General features: G+C 38.4%; 1 protein-coding gene across 1 annotated transcript in view; it reads left to right on the top strand.

Annotated features, from left to right (window-relative positions):
• FREM1 (FRAS1 related extracellular matrix 1) overlaps window positions 1-18,402 on the top strand; it is a 172,737-nt gene that overhangs the window by 56,016 nt on the left and 98,319 nt on the right. Inside the window, exons 11-15 of the mRNA XM_056117277.1 lie at window positions 754-844; window positions 4,047-4,214; window positions 6,676-6,884; window positions 9,344-9,437; window positions 12,132-12,384. Coding sequence (XP_055973252.1) covers window positions 754-844; window positions 4,047-4,214; window positions 6,676-6,884; window positions 9,344-9,437; window positions 12,132-12,384 — 815 coding nt within the window. The remainder of the gene's footprint in view (window positions 1-753; window positions 845-4,046; window positions 4,215-6,675; window positions 6,885-9,343; window positions 9,438-12,131; window positions 12,385-18,402) is intronic.

The following is an 18,402-nucleotide window of genomic DNA, read 5'->3' as shown; positions in this document are numbered from 1 at the left end:
CAGTTTGCAATACAGATAATGAGAGGCCATCACATTTGTTCCTTTTATCTACTTTCAGCACACATCTCCCATCCCGAGCAATTCTTCATTTCTCCCTTTAGAAGTTGTGTTAATTGTTAACAGACATGAGCTCATCTCATCTTCAACTTAAGTTTAAAATCATTTGTAATTGGGGCTGGAGTGATAACACAGCGGGTAGGGCGTTTGCCTTGCACGCAGCCAACCCGGGTTCGATTCCCAGCATCCCTTATGGTCCCCTGAACACTGCCAGGAGTAATTCCTGAGTACAGAGCCAGGAGTAACCCCTGTGCATTGCCAGTGTGACCAAAAAAGGAAAAAAAAATCTGCAATTACTTCTTTAAAGAGGATGTTTTATAAAAAATATTTTTAAGAAAATGATTCTTTATAAAATAATTTTGAGTATTGCAGGCCATAAAATAGTCATAGTCTATGACCCCCATTCAGAAAGAACTATGGCTATTCTAGGCTTGGATTGCACATGTGAGGGGACTGGGGCACTTTTGAAAATAAGATAATAATTCCTTTTCATACTATTAGAGCATTAAATTTTGTATACACTTTTTGCAGTTATGATCAAAATGTCATTCACAATCTGGACTTAATATAGACAGCATGAAGATAGAATATCTTATTCTCATGGTAATAAGATCTATTAGTTTTCAAGGTTTGGTCTATTTTATTTAATTTTTCTTCCTGGAAAATTAACTGATTTATTCTCCCATCCTATTTTAGACATTTGGATGCTGGGAAATTATTTATGGTGGACAGTATTCCAAAATTAACCAAAAATCCTAAAGCCCCTGGACTGAAGTCATTCACTCAGGTATGATGTGATGCCCAAATGCTGACAAACACAATGGAAAGGTTCTCTAAGAGTATATGGCACTTCTGGTGTTGAACTTGAGGGGGATGCTGTCCTTTGACATCTGTCTCAAAAGATCAAACTGTTATAGTTTTGCAAAATAACCGGAAATGAAGGAGTGTGATTCCCCTAATTTTTTTTTTTTAAAGCTTGCTTAGGCTACCTGGGATCTTTATAATTCCATGTGCATTCCAGGATTATTCTGTTTTTGTGGAAAATGTGATTGGAATTTTGATAAGGATTGCTTTAAACTGTATACGTTTTGAGTACTGTGGCTATTAATTATAGCAATAGTAAATCTTACAATCCATAATCATGAAGTATTTACATTTATTTGTCTTTCTAAGTTTCTTTCATCAATGTCTTATAGTTTGTAATTGTGAAAGTCTTTCATGTCCTTGGTTTAATTTCACCCTATATATTTTATTGCTGCTATGCAATTTTATATAGAATTTAAAAAAAATCCTTGTTTTGGTAATTCATTGTTAGTACCTAGAAACAATCACTTTTTAAAATTTTGTTTCCAAAAACTATTGAATTCATTTATTTAGTTCTAATACTTTTTGTATTAATTTTTTTGTTTTATTTGCATTTGGATGCCCTTTATTTCTTTTTCTTGCCCAATTTTCCTGTCAAGAACTTCCAAGACTATTAAATGAAAGTGGTGAGAAAAACCTTCCTTCTTTTGTTTCTCATCTTAGAGGAAGGCTTTTAACTTTTTAGCAGTGAATATGATGTTAGCTGTAGGTTTGTTGTATATGACCTATGTAATAGAATGTTGAGGTATATTCACTCTATGCTCACTTTGTTGATTGTTCTTATTACAGTTGAGTTTTGTCTAATACTTTTTCTGCATCTTTTAGGATGATCAAATAACTTTTATGCTTACTTCTTTAATGTGGTAAACCATGCTGATCAATTTGCAGATATTATATCACCCATCTTCCTTAGAGAAAATTTACTTGATTATTTCACCTTTTATTAATTTTGTATGCCCAAGATTAAACCCAAGACTTATTACATGCAAGATGTGCTGTACCATTGAGCCCTATTTCTTGTCCTTATAAAAATTTGGGGGAACAAGGGGGAATCTGGGGCCACACATAAGTCTGCTCAGGGCTTACTTCTGGCACTGTACTCAGACATCACTTCTGCTGGTGCTTAGAGTCACACGCAATGCTGAGGATTAAACTGGGGTCTGCCACCTGCAAGGCAAAGGGCTCGCTCTCTGTTCTATTTCTCTGGCTTCCCTATAATCTTTGAATGCATTGTTAAATTTGGTTTGCTAATATATTGGTGAGCTCATGTGTTAGTTTTACATCTGAGCTCATAGGGATAATGACTCATAATTTCCTCTTCATGCAGTCTTTTTGTCTGGTTTTAGTATCAGAATTGCTTTTCTGGTCTTATAAAATGAACTTTAATGTGTTTTTTTTATGGTGTGGACTTCTTTGAGAAGGATTGGTATTAATTTTTCTGTTAATGTTAGAATTGATAGAATTACCTGTGATTAGGGGTAGGGAAAGAAGATCAACAGGGAGGTCATCTTGTTTGAAGCTTTGATTGCTGAGGAAAAGACAAATGCTTGATGTGTTCATTCTTTTCGCATGAAAATTTCCATTAACTTGCAGCATCTATTTGCAAATGCTCAATCAAGCTGGATTTTATTTTGAAATCATATCATAATTCAATCCAGTCTTTTTCATTGTCTTGCAAACAGCAAGCCTCTGACTTAAGAACCTGATTCAGTTCTCCTAGTATTCTACTGTATGAGAATTGGACTGGATTGTCTAGCAAAGTACCCAAATCTGGGTGACTTTTGTCTCATAGTGCTAGACACAGTAGTCTGAAATCAAGGTGTCTACAAGGCTATCTACTGAAACTTGTAAGGAAATCCTTTCTTACCACTTTCTATGTTCTAGTGATTTGATGTAAGCCTTTGGCATATTTTGGTTTGTGAATTATTGTTCCAGTCATCCCTGGCCATTTTCTCCCTTGCATACTTCTTTCCTTTTCCACATGTGAAACTGAATTAAGAGCTCTCAATACTTCTATATATGTCACCTTATCTATTATATCTGAGCCAGAAATAATGTAACATTATGAGCAATGAGGGTGAGGATTTTAGCATATCTTTTGGAGGAAGACAAATTTAACCCATAAACCTATCAAACTCTTTGTTTGCCTCCCTTTTACTCCTTGGTGTCTACTCTAAAGATGATGCAGGATTAGGATAGAAAAGAGACCAGTATGATCACTCTAAAAAAGAACTGAATGCTGAAAGTAGGTAAAGCAGTATACATGATGGCCTCTCAGTATTTGTACTGCAAACCATAATGCTCAAAGGAGCAGGGGAAGGAGGTGGAAGGCATGAGGAGGGAAGGGTGGGGAGGGAGGGAGGAAAGAAGAGAGAGAGAGAGAGAGAGAGAGAGAGAGAGAGAGAGAGAGAATGGGGTGGAATGGGAGAGAAACTAGGGGACATTGGTGGTGGGAAATATGCACTGCTGAGGTAAAGAGAGGTGTTGGAACATTGTATGACTGAAACCCAATCAATGAACAACTTTGTAACTGAATATTTACTGTGATTCAATATTTTTAAAAAAGTCATGAAAAATAAAAATAAAATAAAATAAAAATAGACAGATTTGGCATCATCATAAAGATTTTCAAACAGTATTTCATGTGTTTTAGCAATTAGGAATAGTGATAGGTGGCAAGACAGCAGTTACCCCTGTGATTTGGGGCTAGTTATGCCTAATTTCACTGTAATAGTAAAAAACTATGTAAGCCTCACGTGCTAGGCAATATTATTCTTTTTATTCATTTTATGGAGAAGGAAAGCGCTCTAACAAATTTAAGTAATCTGGTTGCTATCACATAATTCCTTCTGCTGGAGCTGGGTTGAAATTCAAATTGTGTATCTTTCATAGAGTGGATTGACTTAAAGCACTTGACCTATTTACTTAGTTTTCTTGTCCTTTTTTTCTTCTGTGTTTTCAAGAGCATACTTCTTAGAATAGAGTTTTTTGGAAACTTCCAAGTGATGATAGAAGCAATCACAGTGTTTTGTGTCACTTAACACAACATTCTCTTAGACCTAGGTTCCCAAGAGTCTCTGGTCCTAGTAAATCAGTCTCTCCCTGGCTAACTTGATGTTTTGCAGGATGCGGTGAACTATATGAAAGTGGCCTACATGCCCCCCATGCAAGACATCGGCCCCTCCCTCCAGCACGTCCAGTTCACGTTTTCTATCAGTAACCAGCATGGTGGCACTTTGCATGGCGTCTGCTTCAACATTGTAATCCTCCCAGTGGACAATCAGATTCCTCAGGTATGGATATTTTGTACAGGGATGAAAATGGGTGGCAACTGCAGGGAGTGCTGAGGAAAGAGAGGACTTTCAGACTTACAAGAAACCTAGATTTTCTCAAAGTTATTTTAAAGAACTTTTTAGTTTTTGGCCATAATGTAGGAAGGAAAGCAAGGGGAGGACGGTTTTTACCTCCTGTGGGATTTCTGTCTACAAGGTGAGATTGTCCAGTTGCTGAATTTGGCGTTGTTTTCAAAGCTTTAACAAAACCTCTTTCATTTTCTTTCCTTTTTGTGGAGTTTCACATGTTGATTTGGGTAAGGGGATTAAAATATGAGTCTCTTAGCAACCAGAAGGGCTTATTTGCTCTCACCACAGGCAAACTATGCTGCTCTGTAATCTAAATAAGCTCTTTAATTTTCCTAAATGAATTAAGATGGGTCCTTCCGTCTTACCCTGTCTCGCTCCCTGATGTTCATATAAGCTTTAAAGCACTTAGGTCTCTCATTAAAACCCAACTACAAAGGAGATGCTACCTTTGGCATTTCAACTTCAAGTCCGGGGAATTCATATTGAAAGTTCATTCCAGCTCCTGTCTGCCCTCCCTGCCATCAGAATGCTAGACTTAATTAGTGTGGCTATTCCTGGCCTCGTTTCTTCCCCTAAAAGCAGAAAGACAAAATAGAATTACCCATTCATTAGCAGCCAAAGGGGACAACTGCCTTATCCCGAAGGAAAGAGGTTACTTTCCCAGATACCTCCCTGGAATAAAGCCAGGAAAGACCTGATGTTCTCTTTCTTGCTCATCCATTGCCATCCCTTTGCAAACCCAACATTGTGGGTCAGGGAGCCCATTGGTCATGGTCGGTCACGGTCCTCCAGTAGTTCATCGATTTGCTCAAGTGGGCCCAGTAACGTCTCCATCATGAGACTTGTTGTTACTGTGCTTGGCATCTCGAAGACGCCACGGGGAGCTTGCCAGGCTCTGCCGTGCAGGTGAGATACTCTCGGTAGCTTGCCGAGCTCTCCGAGAGGGGCGGAGGAATCGAACTCGGGTCGGCCATGTTGGCTGCGTGCAAGGCAAACGACCTACTGCTGTGCTATCGCTCCAGCCCCCAAAAAACAGAAACCAAGTCATGGAACTGTTCTGAATGTGTAAATAATATTTTTTAAATCATGAGTTGCCAATAGTTATGCATCAGGAGATCTTATATCAAGTCTGGACTTCTTTTAGAAAGTTCAGAAGCTCTGGCAACACTGTACCTATTTCCTCAAATAGCAATTGTACCAGGTGTGTGCTCTGATCACCAACATCCACACTGACTCGGGAGATTCATTTGCATCACTTTTTTGATCCTTCGGACCTCTGAATTTATAATTTTGGACAATAGGGACCAGAGAGATAGTATAGGAGTTAAAGCATTGCCCTGCTTGTAGCTGACACCTATTCATTTCCTGAAACGAATTTCCTCAGTGTGTGAACACTGCCAGGAGTTCCAGGGAAACCATGCGTAGTTTCAGAAAATGAATAGGGGTCAAAGAGTCCCTGAGCAGTACTGGGTATGGTTCACCCCCTAATAAAATAAAACAAAAAATCTATAAGATAAAGATATTATCTATACTGTTTCCAAAACTCATCTGACAATGGGACATTTTCTCACACTTTCTAATGTGCTGATAAAATATTTTAGTCCCTTATAACTTGTTTTTCACTTACTAATTGATTATTCTTCCAGCAAGCAGTGATTTTTCTTTTTTTCTTTCTTTTTTTGGGGGGGGGTCATACCTGGCAATACACAGGGGTTACTCCTGGCTCTGCACTCAGGAATTACTTCTGGCAGTGCTGAGTGGACCATTTGGAATGCTGGTAATCGAACCCAGGTTGGCCAAGTGCAAGGCAAACACATTACCCACTGTGCTATCACTCCAGCCCCATGCAGTGTTTTTTCTTTTTATTCCAGAAAATGATGTTTGTGGCCTTAGTGTTTAAATCTAATGTCTACTTCTGTGGAATCTTCAATTTCCCTGCTTTAATTATACCTTTAAAATATTTACAGCTGACTCTTCAACCCCTACTTCCCAAGTCTTTAAGAATTTTTATCATGACAAAAGTTCCCTTTTACCAGGGAACTTTGATGTAGGTTTTAAAAGTTTTGTAGGTCAAGCAATGGTGGTTATAAACATGTTGATAAATGTTATTTTCTCCATTTGTATCTTAGATAACAAACAATTTCATGCTGCTTCTATTAGGGTGTGACATCAGGGTTATATATCTGGTTTGCTTCTTTGTATACATTGACTAGAACTGGAAACAATTAGGAAAAAAAGACTTTTAAGCCAGCTACGAACTTGTCCCCTCATGGGTAGTTGAAAACTTAATTGACACCTGAAGACAGTGCTTGAAGTTTTATATTGATTTAATGAGCTCTAATTTCAGGGATGTCTCAGAGAACATTTTCAGAACTTCCTTCCTTTTTTCTAGGTATTTACCAGCCCTCTGAGAGTGGATGAGGGAGGCCAACGCGTGATCAGCACAGAGCACATTCTGGTTACTGATGCAGATACCAAACTGGACAAGGTTGACTTCTCTCTGCAGAGTCAGCCTTTGTGCGGAAGACTGGAGCTGAATGGACTTCCTTTAAGCGCAGGGGACACATTTTCTTGGGGAGATCTCCATGCTTTTAAAGTTAGGTTAGAAAATTTCCTGCTTCCCTCCCACCCCTGCCCCCTGCCAACCCACCTCCTCATATGCTTTGCTCCCTCCTAGATCAACGGTAATATAGAGTAAGAAAAGAGATTTGTTCAGCTCTTTCTGAGAATATTTACATGAGAATACCATAAAGGGACAGTAGAAAATTACAAACAATGCAGATGACTTGCAGCCCTCCAGACATTTGCTTTCACTCTGGCTGGCTTGTTGCACCAGAGCATTTAATTTAAGGGTGCTTGGACAACAAAAATTAGTTGCCATGAAAACTAATTTTTATGTTGCACATATCACAAGAGGTCACAATCAGACTTACTGAATAGAGACTGAAGTGATCGGTAAAGTTAATCTACATAATTCACCTTTCCTTTACTAAAAGCCAGTTTTACAACCCTGCAAATTCTGGGCCAGGATTCTGTTGACTGCTATCATCAGTACAATTCCATTCTACCTACAGGGGTGGGAATTTGCAGGCAAATGTGGCTGGTAGTTTGGAGAGGTGAAATGTGCAGTAGTCCCTGGGTCTCAGAGAGTCATCAAAAGAGCAATTCCTGCTCCATAGCTCTACAACTATTCCTCTTACCTGAAGGCTTTTCATTTCTATTACCGAATGCAGGTTTGTAAGAAACTTTTCTGTAAGCTCTAATAGAAAAAAACCTCTCTAGAGAATGGTATACGCCACTACAAAGCAATGTCAGACACATGTTGGTGAATTTCTTACAAGATTGAAGTTTTAATCCTTTTAATAAGTATAGTTGAAGTATCAGGGATACTCTGTTCCACACCTGACTATGGAACTGATTCAGAACTGTGTGGATGGGAAGCTCACGTTAATCCAGATATTTTAATTTACATTATTGATATATATAATGATATTATATGTTATAAATATTATATATATGTATGCTGGAGCAGTAGCATAGCAGGTAGGGCATTTGCTGGCAAGCTACTTGTGGCATATTTGATATGCCAAAAAACGTAACAATAAGTCTCACAATGGAGATGTTACTAGTGCCCGCTTGCGCAAATTGATGAACAACAGGGCAGTGCTATAGTGCAGTGCTATTGATATATGCTCTCTAATATTTGGTCTCTGTTATTGTTTGTCTCTATCCTAATTAATTTTTTCCTAAGTTCTATTCTGTTAAATGTTTGAAAGCAAGCTCGATTTATTATTTCCTTCCAGGTAGAGAATGAGAGAGGGTAAAATGCCAATTCTTGTTAGCTCATGTAAGTGCTGTTGTAGTTTCTGTTTGGTATTTCAACTGAGACCTAACAAAATAGATTGTTCTATTCGACTATGTCACAGAAACTAAAGCCCAAGAGGCTTCATATTTTGAAAGAATTTCTGCGTGACTACAGCCATGCCTTTGAGTTTGTGCTCTTAGATCCGTGTGGCCTATTTAGTGAGACTGTTGTGGAGAAATAGCATTGATCACTTATCAACCTATTTTTGATAAAACTATCAGAGAGTATGACAAAATGATAGGAGGTAGATTGTGGGAGAGATACTAGGAGGGGCAGTAGACCATCTACTGTTGGAATAGAATCCCTAACCAACGTATAGGTTAATATTAGTCTAAGTAGAATACCTGCACCCTGGAACATTTTCTTTAGAAATATTATATGTGTTCACTATATTATAGTATCTTTCATAAAGCTTTTATTTTTTATTCCTTGCTCTTAATTCCATTCCTGAACATCTAAAATTGAATACAGACTAGATAAAAATCTGATTCTATTCTACTGAATAACAATATAGAACTTACTGGGTTTTATGTAGTGGGTTAGAAAGTAACTGGACCATGTAGAATTAGAGATTTCTTTCAGGAAAGTTGCCTGAGAATGTAAGCAAAATGGAGTCAATGCCAGATGGAAGAAAACTATTTTTAAGCCTGGGAATATTTGAAAATCTTAGGTTGAAAGAACGAGAACTAGAAAATGGGAACTGTAAACGAAAGAGGAGAGACAAATAAGTCCTAGGTCAAAATATCAGAGAAAATCTACTTAGAATCAGAGCATAGGCAGGAAGATTTGTTTTGAAAGAAGAGGAGGAGGAGGAGGAGGCGGAGGAGGAAGACTTCTCAACATTCATATACTGTTCCACTTTTTAACCTGCACTCCGCTCAGTCTGTGTGCCACAATCTGGGTGTTTTCTGCAAGTGGGTGGAGCAGCAGCACCCTGTTCCCATGGTTACGTTGACACTTTGAAGAGTAGTTATTTGATTTGGTAAAAAACTCTGAGTGCCTATCACACATTTATCGAAGGTGTAACAATTTTATATTTAGGGAGACTCAAGTAATCGAACATGTGACTTAAATATGATGTAAATTATGGCTATGATGATTTGTTTATTAACACACAGTCACAGTCATGGAAGAACACTTGGCTTCTGCATTTCAATGGGTCTTGAAAGATTAGTGACAATATACTATCCCATAGGTACAAGCATGATGGTTCTGAGGAGTTTCAGGATGACTTACTGCTGGAGGTCACTGACGGCACCAATAAAGCAGAATGTGTTGTACACATTGAGGTAGGTAGACATTTCCTCCCTGGTTTGTATAGAAATAAAACTTCTAGACCCTTAGAGTCCCTAATAGGACATGAAACACACAGACTCCAAGGGAAGACGAAAACTCTTCTATGTCCTTTTTACAAAATGCCCTAAAAGAATGTACATTCAGTGTCTTTTTGATATAAAGGTGATAAGAAAAAGATACCCAGTGCCAATTAGTTTCACAATATGTGGCAATGCAATCTCCCCCTGACTTGTTCTAAGGACTTTGATTTTCTCCTGCATCCCTAAGGTGTACAGATTAGGTTAGCTGGCATGTCAAAATTGTCTCAGTCTGAGCGAGTGTGGGTGTGGGTGGGCCCTGTGATGGTTGCTCATTCTCTTCAGGGTTGACTCCCTCTTTTGTGCGCTGAGCTCCCAAGATAGACTCCAGCCAATCACTCAAGATCCTGAAATAAGCAGAATAGACAAATAAATAAATGAAAGAAAAACTAAAAATGAGTGTTTCATATTAAAATTGATTGGGATTTTTATTTATTTGGATTTTTATTTGGAGATGTGTTTGTGACCAGAAATATGCTGTAGGATCTTAATTCATGCTGACGTCAATTAACCTATGATAAAACTGGTTTTCTTCTATGTTGTTTCATTTATAGTCACATTTTCCAAGAACCCATAAGCAACATGAAGTGTAGATTTACTCTATGTCCCAGGCTAGACAATAGATAATTGTTTTATTAGTGAAATGACATTAGATTTTTCTCTCTAATTTAATTAAAGAGTCAACTACTCATATTAAAACCAAGATACTTGGACTGGAGAGATAGTACAGCGGGCAGGGTGTAAGAGATTAGATGTTAAAACCAACTGCCAGGGCTGGAGTGGTAGCACAGTGGGTAGGGCGTTTGCCTTACACGTGGCCCACCCGGGTTCAATCCCCAGCATCCAATATGGTCCCCTGAGCACTGCCAGGGATAGTTCCTGAGTGCAGAGTCAGGAGTATCTCTGTGCATCTCCTGGTGTGACCCCAAAAGCAAAAAATTAAAAAAAATAAATAAAACCAACTGCCCCCTTCCAAAGCAAACAAAAAATCAAGATACTTAATTTAAAAAAAGAACTAGTTCCATAGATGTTATTTCTTATGTTTTTGTTATTGTTGTTGTTTTGGTCACCCCTGGGTGTACTCAGGGATCGCTCTTGGCAGCCTAGGAAAGCATCTGGGGTTTCTAGGGATAAAACTGGAGTTAGCTGCATGCAAGGCACAAACCCTACCCACTGTGCTATCTCTCTGGCCCCTATTCCTTACAATTTTGAATAGTAACACTAAGAAATGCTTGTTTAGAAGCTGGGAAGGATTGACTAGCATCCCTGGAGATTTCTGTTATATAGAAACCATGTCTATCTTTGTGTGTGGTAACCCAAGACTACAAACATGTGATCTCCATTCACCTGGTAATTTACATCCAAGAGCAGCAATGAGGAGGGATGCTCGTTCTGGGTACAGGAGAGTAGAGATACCAGCCTACGTCTATACTGCTGGGTGTGCCCAAAAGTAAAAAAATGTTTTTCTGAAAAATTAATACAAGTTAGCCAATGGCTTAGTTAACAATCCTTTTTGAGTCTTTGAAAATTGCTCTAAGACTATATCTTAAAAATCATCAGAAGAAAAGAATTAAATTTTTTAAAAAGTGTATGGTCATGGATGTTAACTAGATTTACTGTAATGGTCATATGGAAGTAAATACAAATACCAAATCATGTCTCACAATGGAGACATTACTGGTGGCCGCTCGAGCAAGTCGATAAACACAGGAGGACAGTGCTACAGTGCTACCTAAAACCAAAACACTGTTATGTTTCAATTACTCTCAAGGGGAGTGAGGGTGGAAGCACTAAAAAATAGATTGCTTTCACTGAGGCTGGGAGAAGAAAATGTAGGGCGTAAAGGATTCACAGCCAAGGTGACATGCACGAAGTTGTGGTTTCCAACTCAGAGGACCAATGTCACATTTCCATTTTAGAAGACATGCTTTTTCCAATTTCTGCCTCATCTTTTTAAATTTAGACTCAGCGTGATGCCAATTCCTTTTCTTTCCTTCTTTTTGGAGCTTTATTTTCACGACAGCGAGAGAAAAATGTTTTGTCAAGTTGAAACCTGGTATTGACTTAACAGTTACAGAGTTTTAGATAGAATTCAAAATGTTTGAAATGCAGCTGCTGCTTTTTGTAAGTCCAGGGAAACTTCCTGGGTGGCAGGAAGTTGAGAGCTGAAGAGAGCTTTGTAATCATCAAGTAATTTGAAATATAAATAACTTTGATGTTGTAAATGTAAATGCATCAGACCACAAGGAGCATATTTCCTCCAGAATATGTGTGAATTTAACAAAGGAGAATAGGGGCTTTGGCGAAGAATCTTTATATTACATTTATATGTTGTCTGTCTCGAAACAAATGAGAGCTTTGAGTCCCAAACCATAACCATACTCTCCTATTCCTACCTAAAATGTCTCTCCTGTGGGTCATTTCTCGAAAGATGACTCATCTGGGGAAAGTTAAAAGATACAGACTGCTTGGCCAAATTCCATGGCTATTGTTCCGTGTGTCTGGAAGATCGAAAATGCCTGTCATTTCGACGATGAGCTATGGGTTTCCCATTGGGCAATTTGTCATTGCTTTCTTTACCTTGAAAACATGCATTTGTTTCCTGTGTAGGTATTTCCTGTAAATGATGAGCCGCCAGTCTTGAAGGCTGACCTCCTCCCCATGATGCATTGCTCAGAAGGCAAAGAGGTGGTCATTTCCTCAGAGTACATTTTTGCTACTGACATGGACAGTGATGACTCGAAACTGATGTTTATGATTGCTCGAGGACCTCAACATGGGGTTGTGAGGAAGGCTGGCATCCCAGTGGAGCAATTCTCTCAGAGTGATGTTATGTCTGGCACTGTGTCTTACAGACACACAGGTAAGCAACAGCTCTGTGACTAGTTTGAGTGAGGGAATGCAGGCAACACAACACTACACCCCACATTCCAGTCTTGCCTTAGTGCCTAGATGTGGACTCTGATTGTCATTCTTTATTTTTGCTTCTCTTAAGAAAGAAGATGTAATATGCTGTGTGCCGTTGTTGACCTCAGCAATGCAAAGTGTTTCAAAGGGTGGAGCAGGAGCAGGTGCCCTCACCTCTGTGCTTTAGAAGCTTCTGCTCAGTCTTTCATTCACCCTGGGCTCTATCTCATCGTCTTCTTGGTATTTATAGTCATGAGAAAAGGGCCTGAAGTGAGTTCCCTAAGACAGGTGTATTATGAATTTGAAAAGTTTATTGTTCCCCTTATAGCTTCTAAGAAGTGATCTACCTTTTCAGTTCCCGAAAGACATTGGTGATATCTTAGGCCTTGTGTGACTTGCCCCCAGGATGTGACAGTGATTAACTTTGATTAAGTAAGTAAAGTAAAGGCCCTCCCGTTGATCATCGATTTGCTCGAGCGGGCCCAGTAACGTCTCCATTGGAGACTTTGTTGTTACTGTGTCTGGCATATCCAATACTCTTGGTAGCTTGCCGAGCTCTCCAAGAGGGGCGGAGGAATCGAACTCGGGTCGGCCATGTTGGCCGCTTGTAAGGCAAACGCCCTACCCGCTGTGCTATCGTAGTGAGTGGTCGCAAGGTCAACCTAAAGTCAATAACTTTGATTAGAAACAGGAAATGCTAGTTTATTAGCATCGTGCTCGCATGGCTGGTCTCACATGAAATTGGTGCCCAGGTGGCATTTGTTTCCTATGTGCAATGCTTAAATAAAGAAAATATTAATGCAATAACTGATGTCTTCAATGGACACGTCAGGACTGTGGGTTACAAATGAATCTAATATGGACCTTGCTATAAAGAAGTTTTAATAAAAAAAATAATAAGGGGTCAGTGAGCTGTCTCAGGGGTTATGGGTGCATGACTTCTGTATACAAGGACCTGAGCTCAATCCCAGCACCACATGGTGTTTCCAGTACTTCTCTGGGTACACCTGGAAGGCCCAGATCAGTTAAGTGTGGTCCTAGTAATCCCCAGCATCACTGGCCCCAAGTAGTCCTGCATTGCAAAACCCAACACTGAACCACCTGGCCCAGTTCGTCAAGTATTGCTATAACACTCTTGGGAACATTCCCTCTTCAAGAGAGACGAAAAGGAAAAAAGTCAAACGAACACATTAATATGCAGAGATGAAAGTGACATCTGTTCATCATCACTCCTTTCACATTTCCTGCATTCTGAGTTCAGAAAATCCCCTCAGTAATATGCCACGTTTTCCCACTAACTTGGTCACACACTCTATAACCATTGACTGTTCCCTGGTCCATACTCTTTAATCTGTAGCTTCCATGGGGGACATTACATTGGGCATGCAAGCCAGGTGAGTGGGGCAGGAAATAAAAGTTACCAGAACTCAAAACTTTTCTTATTGGAAGAGACATAGAAGAAGAATTTAAACAGTGAGGCAGGGAAGAAAGAGCAGAGACTGCGACAGCCAAAGATTAATTTGGATGTGGGAGAAGATGTTTGGAAATGCTTTTTTCTCTGTATTTTTTTTTTCAGGCTGTTAGCTATTTTGAGAATTTTTGTTAACTCCATACAGATTTTAGAACTTTGGGGTTCTATTTCTGTAAAGAATGCTTTTGGGATATTAACAGGAATTACATTGAATTTAACTATTGCTCTAGGCACAGTGGCCATTCCACACTTTAGTTTGGGTGATGGTTTGGGTGGCACTCAGTAGTAATGTTCAGACTATTCCTGGTTTTGTGCTCTGGAGTGACCCCTGGTGGTGCTTGGGGATGATACGTGATGCCAGGGATTGAACCATTTCTGGCTGCATTGTAAGGAAATGGCTTAACCACTGAATTATTTCTCTTGCCCCGTTTTATTAAGTATTCACTCATTCTTCTGGTCCGTGAGCACAGAATGTTTTTTTATTTCCTTGTGTCTTCTTTAATTTCTTTCAACTATACTTACAGTTTTCAGTGTACAGGTAGTTCCCCAGTTAAATTTGTTCCTATAATTTTATTGTTTTTGTTAAAATTATGAATATATTGTTTCCTTCATTTATTTCTTTTAGTCAATTTATCCAGAAAGAGAATCATTTATCATATAAAGAGGGCCTTAGGGGGAGTTCTTAGAGTTTCATATATGTATATTATGCCATCTGCATATACTTGGAGTTTTACTTCTTTCTTTCTAATCTAAATTAAAACATTTATTTTTCACAACTACTTGCTCTGGCTTGAGCTTCCAATGCTATATTAATATTGTTGATCTTTAAGAAACACTTGTCTTATTTCTGATCTTAAAGGAAAATTCTTAAATTTTTCCCTATTGAATATGTTGTTAGTTATGGGCTTGCCATATTAGTCTTTATTACTATCTTTAGGTATTGTTTTTATATCTCCATTTTATTGATTTTTCAAATCAGAAATAGATGTCAAATTTTACCATATTATTTTACTGAATCATTTGAAAGCATGTGATTTGGGAGCTTTGGGGACTACACCCAGCATTGCTCAAAGGTTGCTTCCAGAACAGTGCTGTGGGTTGCTTTTCATGGTGCTCAGAGGACTGGGATAAGCTCTAGACATGCAAGCATCCACTGCAGTCCTTGGAGCTATCTCCTCAGTCCCAATCCAGATTTTTATCTTTCATGTTGTTGATTTGATGAGTTTATATATCATGTTGTTGATTTTTATCTTTCATGTTGTTGATTTGATGAGTTTATATATCAACAAAGAATCTTTAGAATCCTGGAATAAATTTCACTTGATAATGGATCCTAGTCTTAACAGAGTTTGAAAATTAATTTGCACAAATTTTATTGAATTTTTTGCATCTATGTTTATCAGAATATTAGCCAATAATTTTATTTTTGTATATTGTTCCTGTCTGATTTTGTTGTCAGTGTTATGTTGACATCACAGAAGTAATTATAAAGCATTTCGTCCTCTTTTTTATATTTTGGAAGAGTTTGAGTAAAAAGAGTATTACATCTTTCTCTACCAGACAATTTGGTTCAGTAGAATTTACCTGGATGGCATCTTGTTCTTGATCCATATTTTGGGGAGATTTTTAATTGCTGTTTGGATTTATTTATTTGTAACTGATCTCTTTAGATTTTCTGAGTATTATTTTAAAGTGGTTTAATTTGGGGAGGTTGCACTATTCAAGTAATGTATACATTTCTTCTAAGTTGGTTAATTTTTTGATAGACTGATAATGTTATTCTCTTACATTTTGTTGTGGTTCTGTGATTTCCCTTGATATCTGTTTTTAAATTTTTGTTTTTATTTATATAAATATTTTTCTCTTACTATAAAAAATCTTTAGTTTTGCTGATGATCTCACCATCCCCAATATTTGTAATTTCTTTTGTTTTTTGTTTGCTTATCTCACTTTGAATTTTGTTATTTCTCTTTCTCCTATTGACTTTAGGTTGTTTAAATTTTTTTTTTCTAGTTCCTTTTAAGTATAAGGCTGAATTGAGGTTTTTTTATTGTTTCTTACAATTGTGGGCTGGCGCGATAGCACAGCGGTAGGGCATTTGCCTTGCGTGCAGCTGGCCCGGCCAAGCCGGGTTCAATTCTTCCACCCCTCTCGGAGAGCCTGGCAAACTACCAAGAGTGTCTCGCCCGCACGGCAACGCCTGGCAAGCTCCCTGTGACGTAATCAATATGCCAAACACAGTAACAGCAAGTCTCACGATGGAGACGTTACTGGGTCCACTCGAGCGAATCGATGAACAATGGGAGGACAGTGCTACAGTACTTACAATTATAATTTCTATAAGCAACCTCCATTTTACTGCTTCTGTTGGATTAGATTCTGTTGTTTCATTCCTCTTTGTTTTCAGATTAAAAAATATTTAATAACATTGTAATGTTTCAGTTACAAGTTGTTTAATCATCATGTATGTGTTTTTTCCAGTTCTCTTTTTTTGCAGTTGATTTCCAATCTCATTCAACTGTAGTTGGAACACATGCTTGCTATGATTTCAATCTTCCTAAATTTAGGAAGGTTGTTATTGTGTCCAAACATGTAATACAACCTAGAGAATGTTCCATGTTCCGCTTAAAAGGAATTGTTTTCTCTTAATGACTTTCTTTCCCTTCATCTCTCCTACTTCCCATTCTCTACCTTATCTGCCTGGTGGGTGACTCATCCTTTAATGCCAAAGCCAATGAAGTCATCTGGAAAAACAGTTCTAACTTTCTCTGGCATGTATGTCCTGACACCAGGCCATTGTCAGGCAAAAATCCTGTTTTGGTTTTTCCACCCAACTTTGTACAAAATCAATCAGACTGAGAAAAATGATGTTGCAGCATAATAGGCAAAATATGGTCTCTCATGTATATTTCACATGTTTCCACAGTCACACAACTGATATTATAGCCAAACTGCATTTCTTTGCCCACTATTACCCACTATTAGATGTTGTCTGTGACCGACATGTAGTATGTCTTTTTGGTTTTGCTTTGGGGTCACACCTGACAGCATTCAGGGTTTACTCCTGGCTCAGAGCTTAGCAATCAATCCTGCTGGGCTCAGGGGACCACATGTGATGCTGTGGTTTGAACAAAGGTCGCCCTATCTTCTGTAATAGCCATCATTTCCGTGTTTTTGATTTTTGATATTCCTTTGAGATGTATCCTGACGTTTAAGCAATGTCTCCTTTTTCTCTTTTGGAGCACCTGGAACACTAATAGCATTACAGATACTGAATATATATATATATATGTATATATTAATCAAGTAAATGAAGTAAACTTTATGCAATTTGTTTTGTTTTGTTTTTTGCTTTTTGGGTCACACCCAGCGATGCTCAGGGGTTACTCCTGGCTCTGCACTCAGGAATTACTCCTGGCGGTGCTGAGGGGACCATATGGGACACTGGGGATTGAACCCAGGTTGATGGTGTGCAAGGCCAAGGCCCCATCCTCTGTACTATCGCTCCTGCCCCCACTTTATGCAAATTTTTAAATAAATCTTAGTAAATAAGATGTTTATTCCTTTTAACTTTTTAAAAGTTGGAGGATGAGTAAGTCATTCTCTAAGCTTCAATTCTATTTTTCTTTGAATTCTGTTTTCTCATTCTTCAGTCATTCAGTTGCTCACATGAGATCAACTTTAGATTTAACTTGTCATGTTTTTGAACAGATACAGTAATGCTAAACACAAACTCTGTAAATTTAAACAATGTGTTCTGTGAAAAGAGAGGATGCCTCTGATTTGGGGGGAGGGGGGAGGTTGGTGGTTGGGGTTGGGGTTTGGGCCTTGATTTGCGGTGCTCAAGGGCTGCTTGCAGCTTGGTGCTTGGGGCTTGCTCCAGAAGTGTTCAAGGGACCCTATGGTTCTAGAGCTTGGATCTGGGACTCTTGTATACAAAACATACACTTCCGTTCTTAGAATTATCTTTCTGATCCTCTTATTATTTATGCTCTAGTAATGTCAAAATTTCACCCATAATTGCTTACGTCTTGTCATTTTCAAAGTGGTACATGAGAATTACAAAAGAACATCTGAAGAACATTTTGGTCCTCTGGATAGCAAAAACTCCCACACTTACGCTGTTAATAACCTGTTTGTCAATAAAGTATCAAATTCTAATATCTTCCTTCCTTCTCCTTTCACACTTTTTAAATTTGGGTCATTTTGAATTCCAGAGACATGAGCCCTGAGGAGTAAAAAGAAAGTGAAAATAAAAATACCACTTCTTTTTCCTTGGGGCTGTTGCTCTTTTGTTAACATCTTGGCTACTATAGAGTGAGGGAAATATTAAATAGAATGACAGAAATGTGGATTATCTTTTAATTCCACCTATTCTGCTTCGTTTGTTTCTCATAAGTGCACTGCGGTTGATGGTTGTTCATTTAATGTGGTTAATGCAAATGGGAAGACAATTACCAAAAGGGCGAGGGCACCTTCTGCTCTCCCTGAGGTTGGTCCTAA

The sequence above is a fragment of the Sorex fumeus genome, unplaced genomic scaffold, assembly GCF_029834395.1.
Source record: "Sorex fumeus unplaced genomic scaffold, SorFum_2.1 ptg000034l, whole genome shotgun sequence".
Classification (NCBI taxonomy): Eukaryota; Metazoa; Chordata; class Mammalia; order Eulipotyphla; family Soricidae; genus Sorex; species Sorex fumeus.
This window is presented reverse-complemented; position numbering and strand designations above follow the sequence as displayed.